The sequence below is a fragment of the Pyrus communis genome, chromosome 13 (genome assembly GCF_041283825.1).
Source record: "Pyrus communis isolate YQ-2024b chromosome 13, ASM4128382v1, whole genome shotgun sequence".
Lineage (NCBI taxonomy): Eukaryota > Viridiplantae > Streptophyta > Magnoliopsida > Rosales > Rosaceae > Pyrus > Pyrus communis.
This window is the reverse complement of record NC_142577.1, coordinates 2,858,332-2,879,137: the sequence shown is the minus strand read 5'-3', so window position 1 is coordinate 2,879,137 and position 20,806 is coordinate 2,858,332. Positions and strand designations below refer to the sequence as shown.

General features: G+C 37.6%; 1 protein-coding gene and 1 pseudogene across 2 annotated transcripts; one reads left to right on the top strand and one right to left on the bottom strand.

The window, feature by feature from the left end:
* The first annotated feature begins 3,670 nt into the window (after nt 1–3,670).
* Nucleotides 3,671–4,796, top strand: LOC148691587 (uncharacterized protein At1g05835-like; annotated as a pseudogene).
* A 752-nt stretch (nt 4,797–5,548) lies between these two features.
* On the bottom strand, nt 5,549–12,084 carry LOC137737856 (aspartic proteinase 36-like). 2 transcript variants are annotated; one of them, XM_068477423.2, is made up of 10 exons: nt 11,713–12,084; nt 11,489–11,618; nt 11,108–11,355; nt 9,468–9,695; nt 8,583–8,745; nt 8,388–8,461; nt 7,814–7,901; nt 7,332–7,407; nt 6,299–6,370; nt 5,549–6,137 (listed from the first exon to the last, which is right to left on the bottom strand). In XM_068477423.2, the coding sequence occupies exons 1-10, from the start codon at nt 11,994–11,996 to the stop codon at nt 5,986–5,988; spliced, it is 1,515 nt and encodes a 504-aa protein (XP_068333524.2). In that variant the 5' UTR covers nt 11,997–12,084; the 3' UTR covers nt 5,549–5,985. The 2 variants fall into 2 exon arrangements, with proteins under 2 accessions (XP_068333524.2, XP_088539617.1); XM_088683491.1 differs by lacking the exon at nt 6,299–6,370 and having other exon boundaries at nt 5,915–6,137; nt 11,713–12,073.
* Between the last annotated feature and the right edge of the window lie 8,722 nt (nt 12,085–20,806).

The following is a 20,806-nucleotide window of genomic DNA, read 5'->3' as shown; positions in this document are numbered from 1 at the left end:
CACACAGCAAAGTTGGGCAACTTGGCAGATTTGGAACAAGCTCTGCACCAGGCGGATCCCCAATCTCCTCGTCTGTAGGTAGATTGCCTCCAAATAACATCTTCGTAAAGGAATGAATGCCTGCGTTCGCCAAGTCAAAAGAACAAGAAGGCCCAGCCTAAAGAAGGTAAAGAAAGGTGTTAGAAATAAAAGCTAAACCAATGAAAGTATAAGAAATCACAAGAAAGAAGGAAATACATCCATCTTTCTCAGGTGACACACGACCATCAAACTGAGGAGGCCTAAATACTTTCTTCTTCTTATAACAAAATTAACGTCGCTGTCATCCAGAGCACCTTCATCAGATCTCTTATTCAAAACTTGTGGACGTTGTCGCAAAACTAGTTCATCCTAGTGCGAATCAACTTCATCACCCACCTCTTTTGAAGCATGCAAATGTTGAGAAGACAATCACGGGCGTTGAGGAGCTAAACCTGCATGTCCATCTTACAAATGAGCGACATTCGCACAAATCAAAAGGTGCCAGTTATGTACAAACTGTAGAACAACCCTTTCTCGGCGCATCATTGTGTGAATGAGAAGAATTGGTGTCACTTGCCGTCCCCAAGTCTTCACGAAGTACCTTTGACCACCAACTTACATATGCATGGGTCACGGGATTACTCTTGAACTCGTCCTTGGCTGGCAGGGTGATATAAGCATTTGTGCATGAATAGGTACAAGACTCCCAATGCATATACACGGCTTGCAAAGATTTCGGCTGTGTATTTTCCTTCAGCTTGCCTAGCACATGTTAGACAAAACCAAATAGCCTGCTGAAACGGTGAGGGTTATATGGCTGAACAATATATCGGTCTCCTTGCCGCAAAGAAATATATTCTATGCAAAGACTAGTAAGATAATACAAGTATGAGAAACGAAGATGAGAATCATCTATGAGGCCTTGCCGCGCCGAGCCAACCTTTGCTAGATGGTGCATTCTCAAACCTTCACAGCTTCTAAACAAAGCTCGCGCTTGCAAATCATCAAAGCTCTTTGTAGAAAGCACACCAGAGTACTTTGTCATCAAAGGCCCCAGCTTGACTGAAGTTGGTGAAGAAGGCCCCAACTTGTCTAAAGTCGACAAATAAAAATGAGTGCTAAAGTACTCATTGAAGGAAAAATTTTGTCCTAGCTAAGAATATGTGAGAACATTAGAACACATAAGCAAACTAATAACACTTTAAAGTAGGCATGCATTCAAAAACAATTCTAAAACCCATGACTTTCAAAGCCTAGTGAATGGTGAACCACAAGACTCTTTAACAACATTGAAGAGAAGAAAGGATTTTGATATTCATTACCCTTGAACCTCATCTTTGTTTACACAAGGGATTCACCCAAGTAGAGGGCCTTCAAGTCACCTCATAGCTCCTTAGATCTTCCTCGTGATTTTCTTCCTTTGATACTCCTTTGCTAATTGAGGATGTGACGAAAGGATCTCCAAGAACACCAAAAGTTTGGTGTCTCTAAGTCTCCACACCAAGGATGAGTTGTGAAGATGAAATGGATGACTTAGAGGAAGAAAGATTACTAGCTATTTTCCCCTAAGTGGTTGGCCTCTATAGAGAAAAAGGGAGAAAAGGTTTCTCTTCTTTGCCTCAAGAAAACCCTAGTGAGAGAATGGCTATAAAGTTGCCTTTATACCACCTCACATGTGAGTGGCAAACTTGCAATTAACCCAAGTTTGCTCCTACTCACCCTTGGCTGGTTTTGACTTTGTTTTTGGGTTAATTTCTACCTAGTTTTAGTTGTCACATAACCTAAACTCAATGGGCCTTGTGGACCAAAAACCCTTTTGGGCCCTGAAACCCAAAACCAACTTAAAAGCCCAATACAAACCTTTCGTAAGGTTAATTAACTAATTAATTAATCTTGACCATTCTCAATTAAACTATTTAATTTCTTATCTGTCTCATTTATATTTCTTCACTTTCATCCTTACTTGGTGTACGATCCATTAGGTTCCAATTAGCAAGGTAGTGGGTGATTGTTACTCTTAACGATCGATTGTGAATTGAAACTACATTTCAATTCTCCCTTTGATGAAGATTAGTGTTTGCTAATCCTCAAGGTTTCCACAAACCATGAGTGACACCTAGCAATATGTCATGGCTACCCAAGCTAAGTAGAAGTGGTTGGAGAACCTATCTAGTTACAATTACAATGCAATATGGTCTTTCTCTAATACAATACTCTTAATCACATTGTTTGAGTGAAAGTTTGTTTCATGTCTACTATCCAATGTGATACTTCTCTATATGATTCAATTGAATATGATTTGGAACAAACTTCCTAAGTCATATTCGAATGCTTTGGCCAAAGACTCCTAAATCATATCTCAAAGTATTCTCCCTCCACCATGGAAGGTTAGAGATCCCTTGTTGTGCATTCATATGCCTACATGACTAGATAGCTTGACCCCAACAATGTTGTGGACACTCTCGATGGAATGCCTTTGACATGATCAAAGATTAATGATCTAACCATTAAACATCTATGATGCCTTAGGTCAAAGGACTACTCTGCATATTCCAACTTATGAGTTCTTACATGACATGTATGTTCGAACTCTCTTTTGATCGTTGTTCAGTGTACTCGATTACCTTTTGAGCACCTATGTGTTTGTCTCAGTGTCCAACACTAAATGACTTGAGACTAGTCATACTCACGTTTGAGTTAACATAACACATACTAACCTTAGCGGATTGTTAATTCCCAATTGGCAATTCTATGGCTAGGAACGTTTTAGGAATGAACATAAGAGAAAGGTCTCGTTAATCTAACTTACTTAGATCACTTCTCTCTTAGATTAAATACATTGCTTGGATTCCCTTATTGCTTAAACACATAATACAATAAATAGTGATTAACAATAAGCTTTGCCCTTCATTAAACATATAATAGTTTAACACAATAAGTATTCCAAAAGTTATTACATCGAATGAGTGGCTTTGTGGGCATACTTCCAACACTCCCCCAACCAACCGTACACATAATGGTAGGGAAGTACCGCAACACGATCTTCAGTGCTCACTGAGTTCGAAACAATACTCAACCCGTTGTAAATGTTGGCTAAAACCAGAATAGCAAGGTTGAAAGATTCACCTGCAGTCATCTTGCTAGCCACTTTGAAGACACCAGGGCAGATAAAGTTGACGTCTTTCGGGAAAACAAATTTACAAAGCCAACAAGCTAAGAGAGCGGCTAGGTAAGATTCTTTCACGTGCTCTGATGCTACACCAAGATCCTCAAACACTTTCACATGCTCAGAGGAAAATTGTAAACAGAGATTGTAACCCTGCAAATTCATCATTACAAATCTACTTTGTACACATGTTCTCGTTTCATTCATTACAGAATTTTCGTGTTTACAGACACTCTCCACTCTCTGAGAATTAAAGAGGTTCATGCATTCCACACAGAGTAGGACTTCTATGGCATGATGATACAAAGACATGCAAGTTTTTATCCATATAGTGTTGGATCCTTGACACAAGATACCATGATGATAATGTACTCGTTTTATGTAAGTTGCTCTATTCCAAAGGGTCACAATACCAACCACCGCCCACTAAATCCAACCACTTTAAACTTCTTCCTTGATTATCTTACATTTGAAAAATCCACAATGCATTGTCAATCAGCTTTCAACCTTCTTCTCTGCACTTCTCTTACACTTTCTTCTCTTTTCCCCCATGGTCTCTCTCTCTCTCTCTCTCTCTCTCTCTCTCTCTCTCTCTCTCTCTCCAAATACTTACTTGGGTGTTTTGACTTGGTTAGTATTGATATATATGTTGCAGGATGGGGAGCAAAATGCAGTACCAATGAGGGAGCTCCAATAGTGCAACAGACCCAAGTGGGGCAGTGGAAGTGAAAAGTGCCCAATGTGCCCAATCATCAACGTTCACTTGAAGTGTGGAAGCTTTCCTCAAGCTCTGGTGAATCCCAGATAGCTCCAATTGCTCGCGTCGATGATTGTGTCCTCAAGTTAACACTGCCCTGCCCTTGGCACCTTTGCAGATGTTTTCCTTCAATTACTCTCACCAATGTTTTAAAAGGCTCGCCTCACACCTAGGCGCCCTGTGAGGCTGGGCTTGAGGGTTACCATCTTTGTTTTGAGGGAGTGGGCGGAAGGCGTTGGAGCCGCCTAGGCGCGCCTCAGGGGATTTTTTTTATTTTTTAATACTCCCAAACCCAAATTTTGGGTAGGTTTTAACTACCTCATACCTCTTCCTTGCACTATCATCTCTCTGCCTTGTTTTTTATTTTTATTTTTTATATAAAGGATGTGTGTGCCGTCTACGTGCACTGTTATATGTGTGCTCATTGTGCTTTTCATCCTCTATACGTGTGTATATGTATTTATAATATATGTGTGTGCTCAGGGTGATTATTGATTAATAATCTTTTTTTTAATATAATATATGTGTATGCTCAGTGCATATATTAAAAAATTTAAGTCCCATGAGGCTTCGCCTCACGCTAGGTTGGGCTATCCCTTGGACGCCTCGCCCACACCTCACGCTTTTAATACATTGACTCTCACCAAAATTATCTCGTGTATCCGAAAATATGGTATTTTCAACGAGTGAGTAAAAATAAAAAAAATAAAAAAAACTAGTTAGTATACCCTGATTTCTTTTGCTTTTAAATAATTTGATGTTTCTTGCAAATTTAAGCAGTATTTGTTGATCAACCAAGTTGATGAAAGAAGTAGCTTTAAACTTGCAATATTAACTCATAATTTAAGATAAAAGTAATGTACAGAATGACTACGAAAGTGAAAAACAGGCTATGTGCGAAGATGAGGGTTTCGGATGCTACTCATTTCGATTAATTTAGGGTAAAATATCGTTTGTATTACGGCCGAAGTTGTTTCATAGGCAAACCCTTTTTCAACCTCAACCCATCCAAAATTATGGCAAACATCAGCTCACGTATTGTTTGGGGCTTATCTGTCTTTTGTTGGGGTTTATCATTGGATTTTCCACAATCATTCTCAAGTTTGTCTTTGATGGCCTAGCCTGCCAAGAAGTCCAATTTTTTAAACAATATTCAGCGTTTGATTTCTTAGAGTCAATTTTAAAGTGTATCTTCATCTTTCATTTCCAAACTACTCAATAATCCTGTACTACTGAAGAAAAATTAAGTACTCTCATTGTAGCCTACGAAGTTATAATTTATTTTGGTGATGTTGTCAAGTGCATATTACTTACCGCCTAACTTGGGACTACATTGACTAGGAATTTATGGCCTTTGGATGGAACACATCAAAAGAAAATCGAGGAACATAACTAACAAGAAAGTGCAAGAGGTAAAGGAAAAGGATGGCCAAAACGCAAAACATTAAATTTTCAACTAGTTCAGTAAAGTTACCACAACTGTAAGTCTGTAACGCAGATTTACCTCATTCGAATATACGGGTTTGGGGATTTAAGATGTTAACTTTTGTTAATTTGAAACTTAACATGCCTATGGTATGTGCTAGATGAAATTAGACATGATATGCGGGCAATTCATCTCTGCAATACAAAATCTGAAGCAATAACTGTCAAGTTTAACAGCGCAGCCCTCGAACCAGTAGATCTGGCAACAAAAAGGACACATTTACTAACGATATTATGTACAATCACGTCAGGAACTAAGCCGAGACAATTCAAGACTTGAAGCAAAATACAATATTCTCAAGCACTTTGAAGCTATAACCGCTCATAGATCTCCATAAATGCACAATGGGCGGAAAAATATAAATCCACAGCAAAGCTTCAAAACCATAAGTCTATCCTAGCTTTTCTTTTCACCTTCGGAGTTAATCTAGACCCGCTAATCACAACCTTTCTATACACCACCTCAAAATTAATTTTCATAATAGTTTCTCTATTTTTTAATTTCTTTTATCTTGAATTCTGGCTGTCAGGATTTTGTTTTAGCTGTGTCTCTTCACTAAACTAGACCGTGCAGCAGCATGGTTAGCAACAAGAAGATTATAGCCCATCGGGTATTCAAATAGGAGGCAGAAGAAGGAGAAATATAGTGGGAACCTACTAAGTGCACTGTTCCATTCTGTTCATCCTGTACTTTAATACTCGACGAGCCTGAAATTGACCACAGAAAAGTTCAAATTAGTAAAGAGAAAGGAAACCCACATTTGACAAAAGTGTCTAACACACGTACTCATAGTACATGAACGATACAACCTGCATAAATATATTTTACACTGATTTACATTAAGAACGAAAAATAACACGACACTCACAGTTATATTCAGTCCATCCAATGACCTGATTCTCAAGATCATACAGGACTAGCTTGTTCGACAGTACCAAATCTGCAAGAAACACTTGAAATGATCAAGATCGCCATGAATTTCATGCAACTCTCTCATTTCTTGCTCTTGTTCATAGAAAAACGAACGTATATCATGCCCATTTAAACTCTACAGACTTGTACATACCCAGTCTTTAGTTGCATTTGAAGATTGATTCCACATGACTATAATAGCATATAGTGAAGACTGATCATATTTACTTACAATATTATGCTTTTTATGATATCTGGAACCATGGTATAGAGCTAAACCCAAAATTATTCATTATTAAACCAAATTTTACATCAAATAAAAGAAAGTTATGGACATAAGGTCTAAGTAGTACATTTTGTTCAATTGTCCATTAGCAATTTCTCGTTGGCATCCCTACAGTGAATCTCTATAGACTCCCATCTTACCCTAAAGTAAATGTAACTTTGAGAATCATAAGTACCAATGGCTATCACAGCAACGGTGTGAGAGTCAGCATGAACTGTATTAATGTAACTTTGAAATAAGATATTTCTATTGGCAGTTTGTTCTTGTCCATCTTTCCTTTTACCTTTCCTCTTTGTTTCTTATAAACAAACCATAACAATCAAGACACCCCTATGTGACTCCTCTATTTACTAGATTTCTCTTGACTATAAATCTTTAAAAGAAAATTGATATTACAATTACTTACAATACCTAAGAAAGTCCTGCCTTGAACTTCAGACTATCAGTTAAACTGAAAATACCTATCTAATGATTCTAGCCCTTTTATTTTGGAAGTTCTATATTACTCTTACAATTACTTACAATACCTATATAAATACAAAAGTGGGAAGTCTTACCTTAAACGCTGGAGTATCAACTAAACTGAAAATAGCTATTTCTAACGATTCTGGACCTTTTATTTTGGAAGTTCTATATTTACTCAAGTAACTGAACTGTCACTACTTAAAACTAAGAATGAAACAAACAAATTTTTGAGGTTTACCTCCCAAAAGAGTCAAGTTCTTCCTATCCCTTGATTGCATCCCACTGTTTTGCCAACCAATACACCAAAAGCCTTCCTGTACAGTAATTGATTGTAGTAGAAGTAACAGAAATCAGAAATTATCAAAATGAGAGGGTAACAATACTCGCATTAATAGCTCAATCAATATTTATCATACTTTCAAAAACAAAAATAGTAGCAAAGAGGAGAAATATCCTTTTTATTTTTTTTATTTTTTATGGACTCTACCTAACAGAAGTGTTGTCACTAATAACAATAAAGTTCATGATTGGGTACCAGATGAATAAGGATGCTAGCTGGGGCCATAAGCTAAACACAAAGAATACTAAAATCCAAAGCCAATAAGTTGGAAAAGATATGAATGCAAAACAAGCTAGTCATATGGGTAAACCTGAATAAGAAAAACATATCAACAAAGCCTGAAAATAAAAAAAAAATAAAAAATTCAGTTTAATACTTACATAAGGGAACAAATAGTCATGTGGATAAACCTTCAAAGAAAGTGAATTTTCAAAATAAAAGGTGACCGAAGGAAATCCATCATCAACACTGCAATAAGAAGAAAAAGGTACAAATATCAGGAAAGCATCCTACACTATACCAGTGTCCTGCACTATACCAATTTATTTATTCTGAATAAGAAACACAAACATAATGCACAAGCATTATATGAAAACAAAAAACTGACAGTCACTTAGCAAATATCTAATATCTGTTGATTCTGTTCCAAAGGAACAAGTACAAGATCATGAATAGATTGCTTTGTATCCACACAAGAACGTATTTACTTATAAACCTTTTAACATTTACGGATGGCGCATCCCTTCAGGACTTACCATTCCAGTTAGCATTTAAGCACTTATATAGAGATCCAATCAGCGTTTTCATTCTAGAATAATATATAACTCCAAACAAATCTTAATGACTCAAACATTCAAGAAACTGTAAATAATAAAATTTCAAATTTCAATACAATACAACTTTGTTATCTGCTAGTATCTCCTAAACGAAAATTCACAATGGAATACACCCAACCTTCCTGGATACTGAAAGCATGTATATTCTCCGTGAACAGTTTGAACATTCAAATCATTCTGCTGAGCGATAATCTAATAAGAAAACATTTCATCAATACCGATGTCAATATTCACAACGTAAAAAAAATCATAATTATGAATGGGAAATATTAAGGATAATCTCCAAAAGAGAAAGGTCTTGCATATCACATACCTTACTTACTAAGGGCTGATAAATCACATCGGGAAGATAAGCCAATGTTGTGCCACTGTCAATTATTGTACCTTTTCTATCTCCCGCTTCAAATAAATCTGGTGGAAGATTTAGAAAAGAACGGCCAACTTGAACTGATTTCATGTTTACATTGTAGTGCGGCCTAAAATTTTTATAACAAACTGCAACTTAATTTTCCAACAAAACAAAAGCCATTTTTTTTGTGACATTCTCATCGATGCAATAGCAACTGCAAATTTTATGCATGAACATGTAGGAAACTATTAGATGATATTCTACTTTTTGAGAAAATATAGAAGTTATAATATTTGATACTTTTTTTTTAAGGTCATTAAAAGCATTTTTAGAAAAGAAAATTCAGGGATAACAATTATATTTAGCAGGTGATAAGAAGATATTAGACATTTTTCAGAAGAAAATATGAATGAGAGAGTAAGTAGATAAGGTTTTCTATCCTTCTCCTGTCTTCTTTGTTTTATTGCCCTTGAATTACTATAAATCAGAATTTATCTTCAACAGTCTAAGAGAACAAGTCAAATTGAATTGCTGTTACAGTTTATAATATTTTATATGTTTAAAAACTTAATAAGATTAAATGTTTGCATTGCTTGCTTGACTTCTTGGAAAGCTTGTCTTTTAATCTGAGTCATATTATAAATCCGATGATTCTCGTCTATTTTATACATACATAACAAAGAAAGAAAAATTTGAAACACAAAATACCACTAAATTATGGGAATAAAATGTATTAAGTAAAACACTGGTTTTATCTAGCTAGAAAACGAGCACAAAATACCACTTAAATGAACATAAATAAAATGACTGAAAACATTACAATATCAAAACAAAGAATAGAACACATACTGATTTGGTACCAAGGGAGTCATGTTAACTTTTGGTTGTACAACACGCCCAATAGCAAAGATACCACCTCCATTCTTTCCATCTAAGCAATGAGCAAACATCTTCTTCACTTTCCCAGATGATGCTAGCTGTGAAATAATTGAGGAATTTGATTTGCCAAAACCAAGTATTCCATCCAGTGCTCCTTCCCCGGATGAACCTAGATCACCAGATTGCGTAGCACCACACCTATTGCAGATATGTCAAAACAACCATATAAATTCCAACAACATACGCATACACATATACGTGCACATGCATTTGGGCACACAAACAAGAGCAGACATTTGTGTGTGTTAGAGAGATTGTTTCCTCCTACAATCATACAACTGCTTGTCCACTTCCTTTGATACAAAGTAATTGATCAGAATGAAGCAAGTAGGTAGAATATCATTGCTCAGCAGGGGACAAGCAGTCAACCCAAAAGATGTAAGAACGAAAAACTCTGCTGTCTTAATTACACAGTTCATCAGCAAAAAAACAGCTATTTGCTTTACTTTGACCACTTTTGTAACTATAAAAGTATTCTAGAGCTCGCAGAAATCTCCAGTCAAAGCCATCATGTGCCTTGTTGAAATCAAATTTAAACACTAAGCCTTCATTTTCTCATGATTTTCTGTCCACCAGTTCATCATAACACCAGACCCAAGATTTTCCAACCATTCCCCTTGCAAAGCCAAGATTGTGTCGTTACCTCCCTCAATATTAATAACAAAGATCTTTGGTTATATCTTGTAGAACCTTGTCACCAAACTAGCTGGTCTAAAACAAGTTACCTTCAATGATAGATTCTTAACAGCTTCTCAAACATTCTTAAACACAACCATGGAAAAATCATCCAGGCTCGGTGATTTATCTCTACCGTAACCGAACAGTGCCCTCTTCTCCTCACTTATTCCTAAACAGGCCTCTGAACCTACTGAGCTCTCTCCTTCCTAAACAGACACCACTTCAACCCCTTCTTCTTTGAAACATACCCCGTCATCTCTAGTAGACAATTCCTTCAACTCCTCCACAATGCTCTGCGCACTTTCAATAAGACAACCCATCCATTTGTTTGTCAAATTCTTGTTCACCTTTGTAGCCTTCGCTATTTTATGAAACAACTTTGAATTGTATCCCAAACTTTAATTCATCTCACCTTCGTCTTTTACTTCTGTCAGATCTTTCTTCCTTAGAAACCAGACCCTCAAATGAATTTTAATAAAATTTCTCCCTTGTAAACAACTCCTTCATACTTTGTTCACCCTCCAAAGCATCCATTTTATTGATTGATCAAATTAAGCTCTTAATCACTCCTACACCACTGATACTATCCATATTCCACACCTCAAGTTGTGTTTCAGCCGCTCCAAAATTTTTTTGCCAAAACTCTCCCAATCCTGAACTAAAATTTTCCTCACACCACAATTACAGCTGAAAATAGCTATCTTTATCAACTTTTATGCACAGAACAAGTTTGCTATCACTACATTGACCACTAATACTCTAACTATGGGTGAATTAGTAATTGATTTGCGAACTTGTTTTTCCCCAAACAGTTATGTGTAACTTACCATGCATACGCCTAAAATATAGCATATAAAGTAGGAAGAAGTTACCCAAAAATGACGCTCCCATTGGCAGACGTAGTCTTGAGGTCACCAGACACTCCATCATAAAACAGAATATCCTTGACAAAGTAACCGGCAGTTGAGGTTCCATCTCCGTATATTTGCAGGTATGGACATGTCATATTAGCCGTACATCCAGACAGCAGACCGTCATTTACCTCCAAGCAAAAATCTTGATTACAAGGAACTAATTTACCAGTGGAGGACTGCTTAACATCATATAGAGTAAGATCAATCTGTCGTAGCCAAACAGCCCAAATAAGCAAAACACAATACAAATTCACTACCAATTCAGGAGGCAGAAACAAAAACGAAAACCCGAAAAGAAAACGAAGTAAAGAAGTAGAAAGAGAGGTTTCAATCTCATACACCAAGTGTGCTTCTCTGTGGACAATCTCTGCATTGTATACAGTTGACCCACATAATGTCACTTCCTGTATCAACTTGTACATAGTAGTCCTTGGTAGGTGTTCCAATGCCAATTTTAGCATAGTATAAGCTACATACAAAAAATAATAATTACCCAAACACATAATATGTATATATATGTATATATGTATATATGAAGAATTGGGAGAGAGAATAATGGGTACCCGACGACATCAGGCCGGCCAGAGCCGCCTAAAGGGAGGTCAACGCCGCCAAGAAATCGAAGAGTCCGCTGGATATCGTGAGCTTTAAGGGCGCTCAAGGAAGGTTCGCGGCCGGCGTATTTGTACTTGACGCTCAGAAAGGCATTGTTGAGAGCGAAGGTGGTTGTGATTTTGGTTGAAATCAAGAGCAGGAATAGCAGTGCGAAGCTGGAGAACGAGGTTATCGGAGTGGTCGCCACCACCTTCATGATCGACACCGTCGTTGAAGCCATGGGTTGTTGCATGGAGGAGGAGACCCGGAAAGGCCAGAAGAGAGAAAGAAAGAAAAAAGGAAAGAGAAGAATTTGTAGAGTCTTTCGGTTTCGTTGAAAGCCAAATCACTGTAGTGGGACCCACACCCACTCATACGCAGTCGCGCAGTCGCGCAGTCGCGCAGTCGCGCAGTCGCAGAACAAAAAACTAACTGCTTCCTTTCTTTGTTGGCATCTGGAAATTTAAATTCCGTTGAAAAAGATTTGTCGTTTTAATAAACTAAGCAAATTAAATTGGCAAAATTATAGTAGGTATAATTTACTAAATTTTTATAAAGGGCATAGAGATGGGGTGCAGCAGCAATAGAGAGAAAGAGAGAGACGTGTAATTGTAAGGTGTGTGTTATCTGACTCACCCATGTTCACTTGGACTCCACATCGAGTTGTGTTGGCCGACATCTGGAGGATGACGAAGCCATAAAGTGTAGTGTAGTGGGGAAAAGGATGTGAATAAATTTAAATCTAAAAGTGCCTAATCAAACGAGTGCGTAGGTGAGCAGGATTGAACCCATTTCACACGTGATGTCAGAGTATAAGACAATATAGTTTCCAACCCATTTCACACGTAATGTCAGAGCATACATATATTTTTGGAAACTATACTGTCTTATACTCTGACATCACGTGTGAAATGGGTTCAATCCCGCTCACCCGCACACTCTTCTTTTAGGTTTAAATTTATTCACATCCTTTCCCCACTACACTACACTTTATGGCTTCGTCACCCTCTAGGTGTAGGCCAGCACAACTCAATGCAGAGTCCAAGTAGACATTCCGGGTCGGGATGTGTCATTATCTCATCCCATTGTGCCTTTATTTATAGTAAGGAAGGTAGGATTTCAACTCTAATTAGATAATATCTAGTCTAAGAGATATGATAGAATCTACTAAGGATATCCTATATATGATAGGATTTATAAGATCATATTCCTAAACAAATAGGACTGCAACACTCCCCCTTTAGTGTGTAAATACTTAAACAAAACATCGCATCAGGTCTTCAGCGGATGAAGTAGATCAGTTGATGAAGTCGTCGGCACAACGAGCGAATGCGAGTCTCAAATTAAGGAAAGTATGCATTGGCAGTAGAACTCACAAAACCTCACTATGGTAAAACCCAAGGTGGGAGAAAAATCCATAAACTAAGCAGAAAAGTGAGAAGTTGCATTAAGTCAATATTATTTTGGACGTAAATAGAAGAGCTCACAGGAGTATGATTAGTCCAGCATGGGTGCCTCATCAAAACTTAGTTAGGTAGCAAAAACCCAGTAGGAAAAATGCTCCTAATCGTTGGGAAAATAGTACATTAAGATCAAGTGAGTATACTTTTGGATACTCCCCCTGAGTTTAACAAAACTTCCAAATGAGAACTACAAGCACTGCATATGAATAGTTAGGCATACTGTAACGACCCGTCTTGAATTTTATGAATTTCGAAATGAGGGTAAATTGGTAATTTCATATGTGGGAGATATTTTTCATGTTGGTCCTTTTTGGACTTGTTTGGTGTGCCAATGGGGCCTACCACTTTGTTTTGGTCTCTCGGCCCTCTCTCTTTCTTCCCTCTCCCCGTGACTTTTCCCTCCGCTCTCTTTCTCATCTCTCCCCCTCACTTTTTTTTTTTTTCAATTAGTTCTCCCTCTCACCTCTACACCATCCTTTCTTCTTCGAGGCATTGACCCACACAAATAAACAAATGCCAGCGAACCACCATCACCACCACCCGAACATCGTCATCTCGAACCCAAACCATGGTTTTGGAAACTTGACAGTGGCAGATGCCACTATTCACCTTATTCCTGACGAACCCAAGGCGATTTCGTGCCACCATCGATGTAAGTAGGTCCCTAGAACCCTCTAGGTTATGTTTTAGGGTTAGATTAAGGTAGGTTTTAAGTTATTTTCACATGTTGGACACAAAAATAGCTTAGGGGTAACAAACCCAGTTTCCAGCGAGGGATGCCGTGACTTGCAAGTCGTTTTCTGGCCATGACGCAGCTCCAAATTGGTAAGAACCTCTTCTTCACATTCCAAGCTTCACTTCCATAGCTAGAACGTCGAAAATGGTGAAGAAATGAGCTCGAACGGAGTTGTAGAACCCTGCCCAGATTTCATCAGACCCATGACCTGAAACCGGGTCTACCCAACACGCAAACTAAAAACCGGATCCAAAACCTAGCAACCAGGCCCAACCCAGCAACCCGACCCAAGCCAGCAACTCAACCCACACTAACAACTTGACTCGACCCATTGTCAAACCCGACTTGAATCTGACCTGACTCGGATCTGGATCGAATCCGACCCGAGCCGGACCTGATGGAATCTGACCTGACTTTTCGTTGACTTTTCGATGTCCTGATTCCAAATCCGTGCTTCATTTTCCCAAATTCAATTGTTTTTGTAGGGTTTTACTAAGTGGTCTCTTTATGTGCATAGGTGTGTTTTTTAGTGGTGACCCCGTCCTCTCTAGTTTGAGCGGCCCTTTGGTGGCAGAGTATCTGTGAGTGGACCCCTTCCAAAATGCATGATTTTATTACTAGAAATTCATACATGAAAAACATGATTTTATAACTATGTTTTATGAAATGTTTATGAGTTATCTGATTTACGCTTTATGAAATATCTTGCTTTATTGAATTTACGTTCTTTGAAATATTTATGATTATATATACTTATGAACATGGTTTATGGTGATGATGATTTGAGCTAGAACACTCCTATGGATTGATGATATGATGTTTGAGCTATTGAGCTCCGATGAGATATATTTTGGAAAGATTATGTTTATGATTTTTTGTGTTTACTTAGTGGTTATTCATACTATGTGCCTATGGGTGAATGATTTATATATGCCTTCAGGCGGGTGATATAGGGCCTTTGGGCAGAAGACTTATATATGACTTCGGGCGGGCGATGTAGGGCCTTCAGGCAAAAAATTTTTATATGCCTTCGGGCGATTGTGATATCACTACTAAGCACACTATATACAATATATGTTTTATGAAGCTTTTATGGCATGCTAGGGTTTTCGAAAAACCTCATACTTATTAGCTATATGAGTTTTTTAAAACTAGGGGTTAGTATGTTTGAAGAGTAATTGTTTTAGTATTACTTATATAAAAACTTGGTCCACTCATGCTTTGTTTTGCGCCCCATTCAGCACTTAGAATCAAGGTGTACAATCCCGACGTCAGGCCACTCCCGCATTAGTATCTTTGAGTCCTCTCAGTTTATAACCCATTCCTTTGTTCGTACCTTTTCATAATATTCCTTCTACAGTATAGTTGTATGCTCTGAACACGTTCCCACATTTGCATATTCATTATAGTTAAATTTACATATTTTATTTACGTTCGTTCTTTCTTCATATTTTTACATGCATGTTAATATGGCTTTGTCACGCTCGGGTGTCGGCCAGCACGTGCCGACCCTGGTGTTTGGAGGATATTGGGGTTGGGCGTGTCAATTTGGTATCAAAGCCAGGTTTATTTAGAGCATACTTATGATCTTCTTTTACGGTAGTAGTGTGTGGGCCTTGATATCATTTGGATGTCTTAGCTTCTGTTTATTGGTGTTTTTTCAGCACAGTTGTGTAATCTTCTTTCTATCTGAATTGCCACATCCTTATTTGATGTACGAAAATTGTGTCAGGATTTTGCCTCATCGATGATGAAATGGAATGATGGACGACTTTCAACAACGGACCGATACTCTACGACATGCATTCCTTAAGAATGGCAGGCAGAGTTAAATTTACATTGAAGTGACATGAAATGGAAAAATCTCAATGAGAGGAAGTTTGGTTAAGACCAGCTGAAGATCTGAAATGGTGATGTTACTCTGCAACTTGCGTTCCTTAGGAATGGCGGGTAGAGTCGTATCTATATGGAGATTGCTCGAAATATTCGAAGTTTGTATTGGAGAAAGTGAGTAAGCACTAGTTGGATGCAAAGTTTAGCAAGTGTTTGTTTGGTTGGACCAAATCAATGTCCTTGAGCTTGTTGTTTCCGCTGAGGGAATTCGTGTGGACCCTTAAAAGATTTTCTCGGTGATTGCATTTCCTAACAAGTGGATGATGCTCCAACGACGTTCATGGACATAACCAACCAGTTATTCCACCCATTTTCAGATGGATTCATGATTTTCTTATCGATAACTTTATTGTCTACTCCAACAACGAGGTCAAGTTCACTAAACATCGACAGTCAACTTTACATCAAATTCTTCAAACGTTGTTTTTATTTAGATTAGATACTTTTCTTAGGAGACTTTATTGTAGTAGACGTTATTCTTATCCATTTCCAAAAAGGTTGGGACTGTTGAAAAATTGAAAATCATCACAAGGTGTTGTGAAATACTAAATATTTTTGGTCTTGGCAATTTCTATCAACAGTTCTTAACGAAACTTTTAGCATAACCCTATTTCTTGTTTGGCTAAGAAACTAATCAATTTTGTTTGAGATATTGAAGGTGAACGAAGTTTCTAACAATTGAAGTATTGTCTCACTTAATCATTGATCTTACACTTTTTGATGATGTCGATAAATTTTGAATTCTATGATGATGTTTTATTGAATGTTTGGCTGCACGCTAATGTAGCGTGATTGAGTAATGCGTGTGCCTCTTGACGGTTGAAGCCGCATGAAGTGAACCATTCTATCTACAACTTTGAGTCATTGGTTACCGTTTTACTTGAAAACCTAATGACACCCTTTTTTTTGTAGAAATTTATGTGGGATGAATGTTAGGAACGGAACTTTTTTGGAGTTTGGAACATTGTCTTACTCATGCTCCTATCCCTGCTTTTCTTGACATTGGTGGTGAGTGTTAAAGTCTCTGTTTTGCATCCTTGTCACATTTGGGGTTGTTTTCCGATGTAGCATGGTAAGGTCATCGCCTATGCTCTTGGACATCTCGAATCTCACAGAAAGAATTATACTATTCATGACCTAGAGTTGGTAACAATTTCCCTTGTTGTAAAATCTGGTGACGTTTTCTCTACAATAATAAGTGTTGTATCCTTTATGACGAAAGAAGTGGTAGTGTGTTTTCACCCAAAAGGTGTTGAGCTTGAGACATAAGGGGTTGATGGAACTCATCGGTGATTTTCATTGCACTTTTGAGTATCTTGGTCAGGCAAATGTCATAATTGATGCTCTTAGTAAAAAATGCCATGGACAACTTACCTCTATCCAAGCTATCCATGTCCCACTAATGTTTTCTCTTCAAGGAAGTGACTTTATTTTGGCTCCTGAACCATGGTGAGTATTGTCAGCTCACTTCTAAGTCAAACCTGCATTGGTAGATTTTGGGTAAGAAGCCCAAGAGTTTAATCAGTAATATGCGAGTTTGAATGAGCAAGTGTCAGATGACATGAGATGGGATTTGAAAGTCTGAGGAGTTGGAACTCTGTTGATAAGAAACAAATTGTTTTTCCCTAAGGGTAATGATGCTGTAAAAAAGGAAAATTTTTGATGAGGCTCACATTTTAGCGTATACCATGCATGCTGGTAGTACTAAGTTATACCACCATTTTCGTCCATTATATTACTGGTATTGTATGAAGGGGATATCGCTGAAATGTGAGGAAATGTTCGATTTACTGGTAAATGGAAGTGGAGAGACAGAAACCGTCTGGCTTATCTCAATTTCCTTCTAATCCTATTTGGAGGAAGAATGAAATATCCATGGTTGTCCTTTTTAGGTTGTTGAGGACCCACTGTGGATGCAAATGGAAATGGGTGAATGTCACCATAGATTTCCTGTACAAACCATCCTGTACACATGGAGGCTATGATGATGTTTTGGTATTTGTTGATCAACTCACTTAATATTATCTACTAGTCCATGAGGACTATACTTTTGACCGCTTGGTAGAATTCTTCATTCTAGACTTCGTTAGACTGACATCTCGATTAACATCGTTTTCGACTGTAATCCCAAATTCACCTCCTGGTACTGGAAGGCATTCTAGTCAGCTTTGGGTTTGTGTTACCCTACAACACTTAGTATCATTTCTAAAGCAGACAGACTATTCAGGAAGACCACTTAGATTCGAAAGTTTTAGCTCAGACCATCAGTCATTCAATCACCCTATTGAGCAAATCATTACCACTGGTGATTGAATATCCATAAGGTTATTGTTGTAACAAGTTGTTGTGAATATTGGAATGGGAAAAAGTCTAAGTGCCCGCATATCAGATTACTTTAGACTACCACTTGAGTCAAGTCCATGCTCAACCATCTCAACTTGCCACCACAAAATCAAGTTAGGTACTTACACGTATTCTTGCATCAAGATTACGCATTCAATCCTGTTATCTTGTACTTTAGATTTGATGAACTTGTTTTGATCCTTAAATTCTTGAGTGTTCTTTTAGCCTTCTCGGCATAGCCTTTCGCTAAACCTGAGCGAAATTTTCAATGAATTAGCTCGCTTAGGCTTTGTGAATCACGTTGTTCGATTATAGGGTGTGCTGTCACTATTGTACCTCATCGCGATGTGCATTTCACTTCCAAGTCTTGTGAAGCCTTTTTGAAGGCCATGGGCACTAAGTTGTTGTCCAATACCACATTTCATTCTCAGACTGTTGGCCTGTTTGAACAAACTATCCAGACCTTGGAGGACATGTTGTGTTCATCCGTTCTATGGTTTTAGCATGAATAGAAATTGCACCGATCTTTTTTGGGGTTGTGTACGATGACAATTATTATTTTTGATTTGGGTATGGCACTATCAGAGACATGGTATGAAAAATTCTACAGGTAACACTTGTTAGATAGAAGAGTATTGCGAACTGGTATTTGAAGGATCAATTTTTTATATGGGAATCTATGTACTTCAGATGATGTTGTCTTGGAGTTTGGACAAAATGGTAATTTTGCATCCTCAGTATGTACTACTTAGTTATTGAGACAATAATGAGTTGTCGATACTGTGGGTTGCAGATTGTAATATCGATAGCTTATTCGTTAGGTTCGTTAAGCAAGTGGGCAAGTAGACCCGTCTACGGTAGTAGTTACTGATTAATTATTGTTTGGGCTTGACCCAAAGACACACACCTATTTTCGGAGTATGTGACGTTACAAATACTTGGGCGAGACCCAGTTTCATTTTCGGTTCTAATTTTTAGTGCAAGTATTTTATCTTACCTTATTATGGTTACATATATGTACTTCGACGTTACAAAGGTTTGGTGAGTCATTTTCACCTTTGGTTTTAATTTCACTACAAGTTTTCGGCTTTTATGTTTATCAGTGTTCTAAAATCGACCTAGGTGGCCACCTAGGCGCTAGGCGCTGAAGGCCTTCCCCAATTTTGGGCAAATCGTTTCGAAAAATAAGAGCTAGGCAGCACCTAGGCAGTCTTAGGCGGTTTTTTTAGTGTATTTTTTTATTCATTGTGTGCTTTTTTCTTTTCTAGTTTCATGGTGGTATACTTATGGAAATGGTGTACCTAATTTGCAAATGATGGATTTACTACAAGTTCATCCAATAGTGAAATGAATTGGAGCACCTTTTAAGGGGATACATACAAAGAAAAGAAATAAACTAGATACAACAAGGTTAAATAATTTAGTCTATGTCCAATCCAATGCAAGGATCAAGATTCATGAACACGAAGTATTTAGTTTATCATCCAAATCCTCCTCATTATGATTATATGCTTACTATTTTTTAAATATTGAACTTTTTGGATCTATATATAATTTGTGTATTCTTCTACTTCTATTTTTACATTTTTACATTCTTTTATTATCCATACAAGTATAGTTTTTTTTAGGTGTAAATAGGGACTTATTTACAAGATATATAATAAATTTACATATATCCACCTAGGCTGCCTAGGCACCAGCCTAGCCACCTAGGCGCTAGGCCCCTAGCCGCTGCCCGACTAACGCCTAGCAATTTTTAGAACCTTGATGTTTATACATATCTATTTTGACGTTATCTTATTATGCATACATATTTTTGACCTTACGTTATTATATATTTTTTACTTTATATTTTTATATAGTTATAATACTACTATTATACTGATGGGGGAAGAAAGTATGAGCTTGGAGGCAAGAAAGAGGAATCATTGCAATCCGTTAGCGACAGAGTGACATTCTCTTTTATGCAACCACTCTCACTTGATTTCTTCTTTATATATTCTTCTACCTATCTTCGAGTATTTATGTATAGTAAGTTATTTCAAATTTCAAGGATGAAATTTTCTTAATGGGGATAGATTGTAAGAACGCGTCCTGTATTTTACAAATTTCGAAACGAGGGTAAGTCGATAATTTCATGCGTGGGAGATATTTTTCATGTTGGTCCTTTTTGGGCATTGTTGATGCACAAAATCAGCGAGGACTTTGGTACAACAGAAAGTGTCAAGTTCGTGACCTTCGCTAGATTGCTCCGGTCACCAGTGTGGATAAGTATGCAAAGATATAGAGACAGGGAAGCAAACACAACATGTACGTGGTTCACCCAGAATGGCTACGTCCACGGAGTAGAGGAGTTCTCATTAGTTGTGAAGGGTTTACACAAATACATAGGTTCGAGCTCTCCTTTAGTGAGTTGTAGTGAATAGTTTAGTACAAATAACATTAGGGATTATTGTGGGAGAATGATCTCCTTTTATAGAAGAGAGTTTTTAGCTTTGCTATGACATTAACACGTGTCGTGCTGTGATTGGCCTTTGATATTGACATGTGTACTTGCATTTCTATGTAGAGGCATTCGACGTGGCATATTTCTGTGCATGAGTTATATATGCGTGCATATTCTATTTT